The 13947-nt window shown below is 35.5% G+C and overlaps 1 protein-coding gene across 1 annotated transcript; it reads left to right on the top strand.

Moving 5' to 3' along the window:
- The first annotated feature begins 318 nt into the window (after positions 1-318).
- On the top strand, positions 319-8520 carry LOC579302 (tctex1 domain-containing protein 1-B). Its single transcript, XM_779424.4, has 4 exons — positions 319-447; positions 3091-3303; positions 3944-4154; positions 5387-8520. Exons 2-4 carry the CDS (start codon positions 3185-3187, stop codon positions 5588-5590), a joined length of 534 nt encoding a protein of 177 aa, XP_784517.1. The 5' UTR covers positions 319-447; positions 3091-3184; the 3' UTR covers positions 5591-8520.
- The last annotated feature ends 5427 nt before the right edge of the window (positions 8521-13947 follow it).

Below are 13947 nucleotides of genomic sequence, written 5' to 3'. Positions count from 1 at the left end.
GTAAGTAACCATATTTAAAATTTCAAGTATTTTCCTATACTTGTATATTGTATTTGATTTGGATTAATTGGAATTGAAAATGAATGATACTTGAAGCTACGACATGGTAGGTAGGGGCTTTGCAGGAGGATGGAATATGATGTGATATTATCCCCTCTCCCAGCCCCTCCCCCCCCCCCCCCCCCGGCCCACTCCATTTTTGGAATATTAGTAACAGTGTATCCAGGCAGTGTATGTGAAAGATTTCAAGGCGCCAACCGCGATTCCAAAAAACTCTTGGTTATAAGCCTACCAAATTCAAGGAGTAGGCGGGGCTTCAGTGTACAGAAAATAATCCGGTACGACGAGCGTATGCGGTTTCCTAGCGATTGGCGAAGCGCACCTGTTGTGAATCGTGTGAAGGAAGAATTACAATCGTCACACATTACTAGACACGGCCCTGTATTCGTAAGTTAATTAGTTTTATTAATATATTTTGTGTGAATATGAGCCACTGAATGATGTAACTTGTAGTGCTTGTTCTTTTTAAAGAGGTTTCCTTGTTGGTGATCAACACCATCAGCTAGTTGTCATTAATAAAGATACGAGATATGGCATAGCCAGGCATAGGCCTACGTAAGCGAGATAGAGTGAGCTGGAGACCGTATATATTTATACAGTGTGCCGTTGGGTCTGGACATATCATGATTGAGTTGCATTCTTAGGTTCGAATTTAGTCATTTTCATTGCCACTATAAGGATATCATGTAAATCAAAATACTTATGGATTGTAATACCAAAGTCATATGTTGTTGAAGTTGTAGAAAGAATTGATACGCAGAATTAGGTGATGAATATTTATCTTCTTCTTCCTCGACCCGCTCATTATTTTGATATATACCCTTTGTAACTATATAAACATGTTTAATTTTCGTATACTATTATTAGTAATAAATCATGGATGCATATACCTTTCCAGTAGTGATATTTTATACTATTTTTTCCCCTGCTCTTTCATTCAAACGGATATGCAATAATTCTGATTATAGAGGTGTTGTGGTTTATTGTGGATTATCATAAGTCCAGGCGCGGATCCAGGAACCCATTTATATCGGCCCGGCTATGGCAACCCCTTTGTGTAAAAACTAGATAAACTCTGTTTTTCTCAGATAAACTCTGTTTTTCTCAGATAAACTCAGTTTATCAACAGATAAACACAGTTTATCAGAAAAACTCAGTTTATCAGTTGATAAACTGAGTTTATCATTGATAAACACAGTTTTTCTGATAAACTGAGTTTATCTAGTTTTTACACAAAGGGGTTGCCATAGCCGGGCCGATAGAAATGGGTTCGTGGATCCGCGCCTGCATAAGTCACCGGACTGTAGATAACAAGGTACAGGTTCAAATCCCAGCCGAACACTAACGTCATTTGGCAAGATGTTAACCTACATTTGCCCCTCTCCACCCAGGTGTTAAATGGGTCACTGGTGGTAGGAATATGCCAATGTTAATGTAGTATGTTCAGCATGGTGAGCATCTGGAAAATGGCACCTGGCTGAAATGCTCCCCAGGGAGTGGAGAGTGTGCATATGCTGCATTGTGTGCGGGCAAGCCTGAATCTGATGGCCTAGCTGGGTAATAAAACATCTGTAAAGCGCTCAGAGACATCGTCAGTGTATTGAGAGATCTATTAACGTAGCATGTTATCATTCATCTTGGTTTGGGCTTTTCTTGATCAGTCTTGTATAGATAACCGTCACACTCTTTATGTTAATAATTGGATGCCAGGATGGTATTCTGAATCTGAAACTAAGTACTGCATAGAACAAGTACATGAAGATCCTATAAATTCATGTCAGGTCTAGTCTGTGTTGCCTGTTGGTGAGAGGTACGTAAATGTAAATGAGAGTATGTTTGTGAGAAGTATGGTAGGCTTAGAACAAATCTGTCTGTAAAAACATGACATTGGGTGCTATTAGAAAGTGTTTATCTTGTGCAGTTTTTCATTTGTCTGTATATTTAAACCAGTTGACCAGCTGACTACTCAATTCTGCCACTCACAGAGGATACAAGATCTATAAATAGGAACCATCTAATTCCCATTTTAAGCAAAGGGTTGACATGTATTTGATATGTGGTTCCAAATTATATTTTTAGGTGTACATGATTTTGACCTTATAGATTAATGTTTTGTTATCTTATGATTGTAATTCTTTTTCTTCTCCTTCTTGTTCCTCTTCTTTTTCTTCTTCTTGTTCCTCTTCTTCTTGTTCTTCTTCTTGTTTGATTTCTTCTTGTTGGTGTTGTTGTTGTTGTTCTTCTTCTTCTCCTTCTCGTGCCTCTTCTTTTTCTTCTTCTTGTTTTTGTTCTTCTTGTTCTTGTTCTTGTTCTTCCTCTTCCTCTTCCTCTTCTTCTTCTTCTTCTTCTTCTTCTTCTTCTTGTTCCCTTTTCTCTTCTTCTTCTTGTTCCTCTTCCTCTTCTTCTTCTTATACTTCTTCTTCCTCTTCTTCTTCTTCTTCTTCTTCTTCTTCTTCTTTCTTCTTCTTCTTCTTCTTCTTCTTCTCATTTTTCTCATTCTTCTCAGTCTTCTTCTTCTTCTTCTTCTTCTTCTTCTTCTTCTTCTTCTTCTTCTTCTTCTTCTTCTTCTTCTTCTTCTTCTTCTTCTTCTTCTTCTTCTTCTTCTTCTTCTTCCTCTTTTTCTTCTCATTCTTCTCAGTCTTCTTCTTCTTCTTTTTTATCATTACTATTATTATTATTGTTATTATTATTATCATTAATATTATTTTTATGATTATTATGATTATTATTATTATTATGAGCAACACTCATTTTGATGACATCCCACCGCTTCCACCATGTTGTTAGTGGGTGTTGGAATAAACCAACTTCTAGATACCAAAACATTTCTCAATCCACAATGGAATAATTGTCAGTCTAAAACTTTATTCCAGCACTGCCATTCACGTCCATCATGGATAGGCTCAAGCACATACATTGATAATATCACAGTGCCGATCGCATTGAACACATATACATATCGATAGTTGAACGAAAGCAGCATTGATGTTAATAATAGTTACATTTCTCATTGCTCTTTTTGATGTCTAGATATCTAAGAAGAGGTGTGCATGGCATAAGGATCAACAATAGGGAATCAGGGCATAGTTGTTCACCAGAACTTGACAGATACCGGACCCCAAAGATGTCTTCAGACAAACAGGATGTAGCTCGTTCGAAGGCAGCCAAGCTGTTGAAACGCCATGGCAGCGCATCCTCACTCATGAGTGGCAGTGAATTTGGTGCCAGGATCAAACCTGCTGGGTAGGTGTTCCAATTAAGTTATAATAATAATAATAATATTGGATATTTTTATAGCGCACATATCCAACCAAAAGATGCCCATCGAAGACCCTCTCATATTACCCTGGCTCTGCTAGGCTACCGATATTGGTGCTCACTGCATTCAAGGAATTCCTTCCAACGGTTGCCCATTTAACACCTGGGTGGGCATTGGGAAATGTAGATTTATGTCTTGCCAAAGGATATAAGTGCTGTGGCGGGACTCGAACTGTGAACCCTGTGATCCACAGTCCAAAGAGTATCCCCTAGACCACAACAACTCCAGTAGCCAGAGTAACAAATGTTGGGTTGCAAGGGGGAGGGATGTTTAATAAAAGAGGGGCTTGGGAAATTGCTAAGTTTATCCAGAGCTTGTCGACAAGCATGTATGTAATTGCTCTCTTAGTAGTTGGTAGAATAAATTGGTGATTGTGTTTTGAATATGTTTTGATAACCAATACAGTATTGTGTTATTGTCTTTTATGATGATGATGATAATAATGATTACTATTGTTATTGTTATAATAATGATAATAATTGATGTTGTTCTTATTATTATTCTCAAATCATCATCATTATTATTGTTATCATCATTTGCTTATCTCTGTGTATGTTCCTGCAGGTCTGTCAGCACAGTATCATTCATCGATGAGCCTCATGATAGCTCAAGACATGGACCGGTAAGATTAGAGCCTACCTATCAGCTCGGACCAGTCAAGAAGTTCCCTGTCACAACCGTGAAGAGTATGCTCAAAGAGACGATGGAGGGCTACTTGCAGGATAAGAGATACGAGCCGGAGTGGTGTAAAAAGATGACCAAGACTATTTCAGATGTAAGTTAGCAGGGAAAGAAACATGGTACACACTCCTTAAAGGGATCGTTTAACAATGTTAAATCTGAGATACACGGCCCTACATGTTATCAGTGTCTGTGATATGGTGTAATATTGAAGCCCTAAAAAAATTGCGCTTCAAAATGATCAAGAAGTGCCTCAAAAAAGTAAAAATCTTTGAGTGACCGGTTTTTACCATACTCGTTTTCCCCAATAGACTGTAGTGTTATGAAAACCGTCAGGCGAACGTTTTTCAAAATTTGTAATTCCAATCATAAATATCTTGATAATCAGACAGGCGATCGGCTTGTAAAAGTAATGGGGTTCCTGACTGACCTAAATGTTTATAATTATCATTGCATCATGAGCTAAATCCAGAATTTTGTTTCAGAATCTGAGACAAAGTTACCGGATCCCTTTAATAAAGCTTTTATTAGCTGCTGATTATATACATTCTATCATGTGGAACATGATCAGGCACCATATTTTTTATTGTCCAGGGCAGTGTTTCATGAACCGTCACAAGTACATGTTCACCAATGTCTTGTTGAAATGTGTGTAATAAATTTAACATGCATTTCAATGGGATGTCTGTGAACTGGTACTTATGATGGTTTCAGTACATGCAATATAATAAGCAAAGTGCAATTTCACCAATTTCTCATCCCGAACCTTGAAGATAAAATTGGACCTCCGGGATAGGGGATTTGAAAATCATTGTGATTTATAATGCCCTCACGGTTGCATTAAAGAACTACAGGAAGGGGAGTTGCACTCTGGGGAGGGGGATGTTTCACAAAGACTAAGACCGATTTTAAGTCGGACTTAACTATGGCAGGCCATTCATGCCACTGGTTGCTCTCACCATCATGATCTTTAGATAACATATTTTCCTTCAATAATGAATTATCAAAAAATGTAAATTGATTTGTATGTATCTTGAGAGATCCAATGCCAGTAAATGGTGAGAGCAAACAGTGGCCTGAATGGCCTGCCATATATAGTTAAGTACAACTTAAAGTTGATCTTAGTCTTTGTGAAACACCCCCTAGCATTACTTCTGCAGATCCAATAACCTGAATCTATTAAGCTCACAGTGACTCTCATTTGATATCAATCACCATTTGCTCTCATTTTTATTATCATTGTACATCATGTAATTCAGTGTAATTTTGGTATATTGGTGATTAGAATCTATGTACATGTTTCCTTCTTTATTCTTCGTTTAATAGGACTTGAAAGCTCAAGTGAAAGACCTGATGCTGCCTCGATACAAGATCATTGTCTTAGTTCACATCGGACAGTTACAGGACCAGGGGTTAAAGGTCAGTAGTCGCTGTCTGTGGGATTCATCCAATGACACTTCTGCGTCCTACGAATTCAGGAACAGCAGTTTATTTGCTGCAGCGATGGTTTATGGTGTGTATTATGAATAAGAAAGTGGATGCAATCCAGTATATTTATACACAGACAGGTATGATATGTGATCTGCTGGCCCAAAACCGTAAATAAGTCCCTGGAATATATACCAGTGTTATATGTAGTTTATTTTTTTACTAAAGAGTCCTAACTATCCAGTGATATTAATCTGTTAGAACCAACTTGATTATCATGTTATATTAAGAGCAAGAGGTTCCCACTTTCTGAGAATTCCCATTCTATTTGGTCCATTGTCTTATAATTATTTGGACCAGTGTTCATAGAATTATACAAACTTTACTCCATGTTGAAGAAGGCAAGGTTTAGTTCACTGATATATTGAGAACCATACAAGACTCAAACCTCTTCATTATGTAAAATTGCCACAAACTGTCAATAAATGAAAAATCAAAATCATGTTTATATTCAGCATCCATCTGGGTGAAACATCATGCTCTCATGTCTCATGAAGCATGTGCTGCAAAATCTAAAAATATCACTTTCATTTCATGACTACCAGGGTATACATTTGATTTACTTGGTTTGATACACAATTGCATTTATTTGTACAAAATAAAGAAATTGACACTTTGGGGCTCCATACATTAATGAAGTATGTTAAACCTTGTTTAACTTGGTCCACCTTTATACATACACCTTGATGTTTTCTTGAGCCACTGGGTCACTTATATGATCTTCTACAGAAGTAATGCAAGATTCAATGATCTTTCAGAGAAATTATTTAAATCTATATTGCCTTAAATCCTTTATTATGTGTAGTCCATGGCTGTTGAAGGCAATAATACATAATTGATGAATTGATACAATGTGAATTTAGCTGTCATTACTTGGCATGTATAATAGGCATAGTGGCGGAACAATAGCATTGCCTTAAATTATATTTACTAATGCATATTACACATAATTTGAATATTTCTCCAACATGATACCTAATTGATATTAAAAAAAGAGAATACTACATATGATGGTATCATGTTCAAGTTGAATCATTGTTATAACTTGGGAATAAACTGTATTATTTATTTTTAGTCTTCAGTCAACATCCAACTGAGACGTGATGTGACATTTGGCTATCTCAATATTTAATTGAGATTGACATAATTCCTATTACCGGTACAATATAAATCCATGGATGGTGCCTTCATTTATATTTTTTGTTATGCCTTCCATTCAAGATAATTCATGGATTTGATTTTGTTTTTAAATTTGAGTGCTGTAAATCAATGCCATTTGTATTGCTGTATAAGATAATTATAATAAATCAAGGATTTTATTTCATCATTCAAAATTTCTTTAAATGTACATTTCAATATTGCGAAAACAGGGTCTAGGTAGTTTTTCATTGAATAAGCCAAATGAAAAATTACAGAAGGGGTTGTTTCTCAAATGTGTATAATATATATGATTGCTGTAAATGCTGATGACATGCTAAAGAAAAATAGTGAAATTGGAAAGATTTCACTATATATTGAAGTGAATGTATTGAGGGTGTTGGTGAAAGGTTTTATTCTTGGCTTTGGGCTAATCAAGTTTTATATTCTATCATTCTGTATGAAAAATTAAAGTATTAAAGGCAGGGTATGTCATTGTCATTGCTACCACTGCTGCAGTGTAGGCGTACAAGTAATTTCTGGTTCCTGCACCCAAGCATCATCATGGGTTCATCATCATTTGGTGATGCATTTTGGGATATGGCTGTCGACACATCGTGACGGTCTGAGCAGCAGATGGCAGTATATAAATCTGAAGTATTGTTTGCAGAATACCCTGCCTTTAATTTGAGGATTTGGACACCTCAAATTGTTTGGAAGCAATAATAGAGGTCCTTCTCAATTAGATTGTTTTCATCATCTCCTCCTTCATGGAATAAAGATGTCATATCATTTGTACATAGTCTATCTCATGAAGGAACAGAATTGACATCTTCATTGTAAAAATTATCTGAAATTATCTCTTTCTATACAACTTTAATCCTGCTCCATTTTCCACAACTCTATAGTACTCTTTTTGTACAGCTCATGTAGAAAATGTATAGTTAATGTTAAGTGTGTGATGTAAGATTATAAATGACATGTAGTGTTTTGATACGTAAATGTAGATCATGCTTTGTAAATTTAATCGTGTATAATATTTACGTGTGTGGATACATGTATTCAGTGGTTGTCACCAGAATCAGGTGGATGTAATTTCTTTGTATATACATAGTAACAACTTTGTGTAGATCAGAACAAATCTTGTTTAGCTTTAATTATGTGCATCTCAGTCTCTCGTCTTACCGAAAAAGATGTTGGGATATAAACTGAGCCATTGAAATACCAGAACACTCTTATAGTAAGTCAAAAATGTGGTGTCAATAAGTAAGTCAAATCAATATCAAAGGTCTTTCAAAGTTTCATAACACTTTTAATGAAACGTAACATGTTAGTGAAGTATGATGTTGTAAATCTTTTATGAATTTATTTGTTCATTATCATGCTCATAAACATATCAAAGCATATATAGTTCATATACATTATATGTTCTTTTTCTTTAATTTGAGATATTTTTGCAATGATACATATAATGTAATTTGAAGTGCTGTATTACAGTATTACTACAGTTTAATTGGTATACAGTATTGTATATCACATATGTCATTAGTGGAAAATTAATTTCATTATTGATCATTCCAACTCTTTTCTATCTACTGAAATTCATAATGTATTAACATTTGTTAGTTTTATTTAGTACTTCCGTAAAATTTTCAACAACAACCCCGGACATGAATAAAATGCATTTCTGAAGATGTTGAAAATAATACATCGCTACAAGTCGGAAAGAAAAAAAATCAATATCTTTTGACCTTTTCAGCATTCTGTAGGATCTTCTATATCAAGCTATAATGATTGGGGTTATTGTGAAACCTGGTAATACCCTTCTGTATATATGAAAATACAGTAGTGTAGGTTAGTAAGTTATCCATTCACTGTTTTTTGTCACTACATCACCATAATAGGCAAGAGGAATAACATTTTACTTCCAAAATACTGGATGCCTGTAATGAAAAGGGACAAATATTGAAAGAATATTACATCAATATTGAATAGCACAAACCTTGGATCACTACTAGACCAAGTTGAATAGATTTAAAACTTAAATTTTTTATTAATTTATTTATTTCTGTGTGCCAGCTTCTTTTCCACTCTTATGGTGCCCTTTGATAGTTAAGTAGACAGGACCCATTGTCTGTTTAGAGCCCAAAAGGCGTTAAATAAGTATATGAGTTAATGCCCTTCTGCCTCCTAACGGACACTATTATATGGGCTTATGTGTTAGTTCTTTTGCTGTGATTGTAATGGTACTATGATGTTTATACATGTTGATATGTCAGCAATACTTAAGGTATCTAGAACAAAGTAATAGAACATTTTTCTATCAGGTAATTCAGCTGATGAATTAGGTTATTTTTTCAGAGAATCTTAAAATCATAGTGCAGATGACATTAGATATATATTCAAGATGCTTTTGAAAATATACTTGAATTGATACTTGCACTCCTTTTCCCGCCTAATGGAATTAAACTTTATCGTCCGTCCAACTCGCCATGTTTGCAACTCTCATTTATCTGACTTCATATTTGATTTCTTGAATGTTTCAAACACATGGAAACCTTTTATGGAGGGTTTGAAAAAATAGTTGTGGTTTGAAATGATACACGGAGAGGGACATCAAGAGAGACGGTCGGAGGTGCATGGAGAATGATTGGGAATGGAAGTTTCGTGAGGAATGCGTTAGAGAAGGGAGAGGGGCATAGGGAAAGAGAGAGAGAGAGAGAGAGAGAGAGAGAGAGAGGGAGAGAGAGAGAGAGAGAGAGAGAGAGAGAGAGAGAGAGAGAGAGTGAATAGAACCAAATAAAGTCTGAGAATCTGATTCTAAACATAAATATTTACAATCAATTAAAAAAAATTGACGGGAAAGCCAGATATTGAAAATAATATTTTTTTTTCTAATTTTGGAGTTATATAATAATTTTTGTTGTTGTGGATATCATTTTTGTAACGAACACAAGCCACCTTCAGCCTATGTAGTCGAAGGAATTAGGCCACGGCCTTCAAGCTTATTTCATTTCTCTTGGTGCTCCCCATACCGATCATGTCGAAATAAGTTGTTTGATTATTACATGTACTTCCATAATATCAAGTTTTGCTTAGACCGTACCTTGGCTAATGAATTCGAAAATCCTTTCAATGAATTGTTAAATTGTTTTGGGAGAGTCTTGGGGTGCTATGAAGTGGAGACTCAGAGAGAGAGGGAGGGAGGGAGAGAGAGAGAGAGAGAGAGAGAGAGAGAGAGAGAGAGAGAGAGAGAGAGAGTGAGAAAGAGAGAGGGAGAGAGAGAGAGAGAGAGAGAAGCTGATAAATAGCCAGGAAGAGACAAGCGAAGAGGTTCAATACACCCCATTAATCAAATAAAGTCAGGCATGAATAAAGTCAGGGGCAAATATATTTCCATGAAGACTTATTTCTGAATTGTTTTTTTGAAATACATCATATTGTTGATAAGAAAGGTGAATTGAATTCTATCACAGAATTTAAGAAAATGGGTTAAAACAACATTGAAATAAATATAACAAAACAGTTATATGAAGGCATTCCATTCTCATGGAAAACTGTTTTGAATATATATGAACATCTTTGTGAGGATACTGAATTAAGTTTAGAATTAATTGTTAACGGAAACCCTCACTCTTTGCAAGGCATAACATCAAAATATATCTATAGTACATTGTTAAAAATGAGAACGGAAAAATCTTATGCTACAATGCAACTTAAAACGTACATACAATATGGTCGAAAATGACACGAGAACAATTTTCTTAAGACCCCGAAAATCCACTCTGGACAGAAAGCTGAGGGAATTTCAATATAAAATGTTATATAATTTAGTTTATACAAATAAGCATATATACACTTTCAAACATGCAGTGAGCAATCTTTGCTCCTTTTGCAATAAACAGAGACCTATTAACATCTGTTTTTTAACTGTGAAAAGGTAGCAAATATTTGGAAGGACTGCGGTGACCTTTTTGCTTTATCAATGTTAACAAATCTACACTGGCAAGAAATTCATAACGGGATAAAAAGATCCAATGCGGGAGAAGAACAATTGTTAAATCACATTATACTTTTAACAAAACATATGATTTTTAAATATCGTTCAACTGAAAATAGACCACCAATTCCTCAAGAAATTAAAGAAAGAATTATAGAAAATAGGCAAGAAGAAAAGGAATTAGCGGGGGAGAGGGGCACTTTAACACTTCACTTCAGAAAATGGGACAACTTTCACAGTTAAGGACGGCGAGGAAAATACTTCTTTCTCAGACTCAGACATTTTTTAAATATAATTTGATCTTAAGGAAAAGGAAGAGACAGGATTTCCAACAAATGTGTAGATGTGAATGCTCGGGAAGGGAGGGAGGATTGTTGAGCTTTGAAATGAAGGGGGGGGGGATATGTATAAGTTTGTATGTGTGTCTGAGTATGTGAGCGTGTGTGGTGTGTCTGTTTGTCTGTCTGTGCGTAACTCTTTGATTTATAATATTCGTTCAGTATAATTAATTTGAAAACATTATGTACTGTGTATTAAACTATCTTATGTATTTTTTGAGGGATGTACAATTTCTTTATATTTTTATATGATATGTAAATCAATGAAGCTGTATGTTTGTTTGTTTTTGTATATATTTTGTACTGAATGAATATAATAAAATAATGCTACAAAACCCCCCCAAAAAATGATGAGAAACTCGATACAAAACAAGTTATTTCAAATAGTTTGGTGGGATCGAAATTAGCCAGCTATTTCAAAATAATGTGACGTAGGTAACATTGCAAAAAACTATTAAGGCGTCTTGGGGGAGGGCATCCCTCAAGAAAAAGGATCTATATTTGTTTAAGGTTTAAGCTGGACCTGGCAGTTAAGCTGGCCACGACAGCTAATTAAGACGGATCGAGGAAAGGAAGAACAAGAAGAGGGGGTTGTGAAAATGATATCCTCCCCCTAAGGTATAGTCGTATATGCTACATTCAGGAATGGGCTTAGCAAATTCCTTCATGCCCCCTGCCCCGATCTGCCACTTTCAATCTTTTGTAGGTCTGCGTAAAGTGAGATTTGAAAATAGTGGTACTAAACTAACATCGCCCCCTCCCCAGAATGGGACTAATGATAACAGATCCATGAAAAAAAAATACACAGAAGAGTCTTTCAATCTTCAACTATATCTGCTGTTGATTGGTCAGGTCATGGTCAATATTATGTTGACATGTTTTTATCTCAACGTTGAATATGATGGCGCCACTGAAACGGATTTAGAATAAAACAAAGATCCGGTGACTAAAGATATTCTTTCCCTAATTCAAGAGAGAAATATAGTATACAAAAAAGAGCAAAAGTTGAGACGCTCTATAAAAGATACAGGGTATTAAGAAATATGGTCCAAAGAGAGGTGAAAAAGGCTAAACTCGATTACTTACAAAACAAGATAGAAAAAAATAAACAAGATTCGAAAAAGCTTTGGCAGAATCTTAAAAGCTTAGGACTAAAAAATAAGAAGAGAAAAGAACAAGAATCTGTCATTGCAATCGATGGGGAATTTTTTCATGATAAGATGGCCATCGCGAATGAATTCAATTCAATGTGGCTGCCAAATTAGTAGACAAACCCCCTTTTCAAAGATCTTTTCAGCGCAGACAATATATTCGTGAGCTTCGAGCTATTATAAAGCAGTGAACAATTTGTTTTCAAAGAGTTAAGTAAATTGAATGTATCAAAAGGTACTGGGTGAGGCATGATTCAAGCTTAATTTCCAAAAGATGGTGCGAATGTTTTATATAAGCCTAATCTTGACGAGTACTTTTCCTGAGGATACGAAAATAGCAAAAGTGAATCCAATTTATGAAAGAAAGATAAAACAGAATAATTTTTATGTTAGCAATCATAGAACTATAAGTGTATTAAGCGTAGCATCAAAGATTCTAGAAAATCGGCCTGTGTTCAAATTAAAAAAAAATTTTTTTAAAATGATTTAATCTTTATATGAATTTCAATCTGGTTTTCCACACTCTTATTTCCACGGAGTCAAAAATGGCGTCAGCTGGGAGTCAACTCTATTCCGAGTTAAAGTGACACGGATTCCGAGTTAAAGTGACACGGATTCCGAATCAATTTGACTCGGATTGTGTGGCATCAGCTGAGAATTGACTCAATTCAGAGTCAAGATGACTCCTTTTCCGTGTCACTTTAACTCGGAATAGAGTTGACTCCCAGCTGACGCCATTTAGAGTGAAATTTGACTCCGTGGAAATAAGAGTGCAGGGTAACCACTATTTTTATTTTTTAGGAGGGCTCACGGGGGTAGGGGGAATGAACACTCCTTTCCCCCCCTGGGTGGGGTGTTTGAACACCTAAAACACCCCCTTTCTGCCAGGGGGGGGGGGGGTGTTTGAACACCCAAAACACCCCCCCCCCCCCCGGTACGCCAATGGTTCTGGTGCAAGAATTCATGTTGGCGTTACAGCGAACTTTCTAAAGGTTTTCTTGAAGTCAACCAAAGATCAAAACAACTCGTATTGCATCACGTGCATTAAATATTTCTGATCCAACTTCGAACTTGTTGCTGACTTAGGCTACATGATTATAATATAATAAATAGCCGATTCAACTTTAACTTACCAGAAAGAGTATTGGAAATTAGTTGTATTACATTGCCATAAAACATTGGAATTCTCTTCTACTTCTACTTCTACTTCTATGTTGATACTCATCAACGCCTGTTCAGCATCTAGATGAGGGTAAAGCATAGAGTTGTTTTATACAGCTCTATATTGCGGTACAGTTCCTGAAAAGGGAACTAAATTGTTTCAAGAGCCACCTTGAACTGCTCCAAAGAAGGCAGTTCTACGATATGATATAAAGGAAATAGCAACTTTGCTCATTTTAAGAGGAAAATAAAGGAATACCTTACACTTGAGAGTCAGAGGAGAGAAGCGAATGACATGTTATATGATTAGAATAGCCTGTCAGATACAAAAAAAAAAAAAAATTCTGCCGGTGCATACGTTTTAATTTTATAATTATATACTCGTGTTTTTTTTACGTTATAGAAATTCAACATATTCATCATTATCTTCTTCAGTTCCTTCTCCTCCTCTTCCTCCTCCTCTTTTTCTTCTACTCCTTCTTCTTTTTGTTCTTGTACTTATTATCATTTCTATCATCAGTTTGATGTTGTTATTATTATTATCATCATTATAATCATTAATAATTTTTGTTTTCTTATCTGTCTGTAAATAATACGATTTTAACTTGTATG

This window comes from Strongylocentrotus purpuratus, unplaced genomic scaffold (genome assembly GCF_000002235.5).
Source record: "Strongylocentrotus purpuratus isolate Spur 01 unplaced genomic scaffold, Spur_5.0 spur5_scaffold_3, whole genome shotgun sequence".
Lineage (NCBI taxonomy): Eukaryota > Metazoa > Echinodermata > Echinoidea > Camarodonta > Strongylocentrotidae > Strongylocentrotus > Strongylocentrotus purpuratus.
Note: the sequence above shows the minus strand (reverse complement) of the source record. Positions and strands in the feature narration are given on the sequence as shown.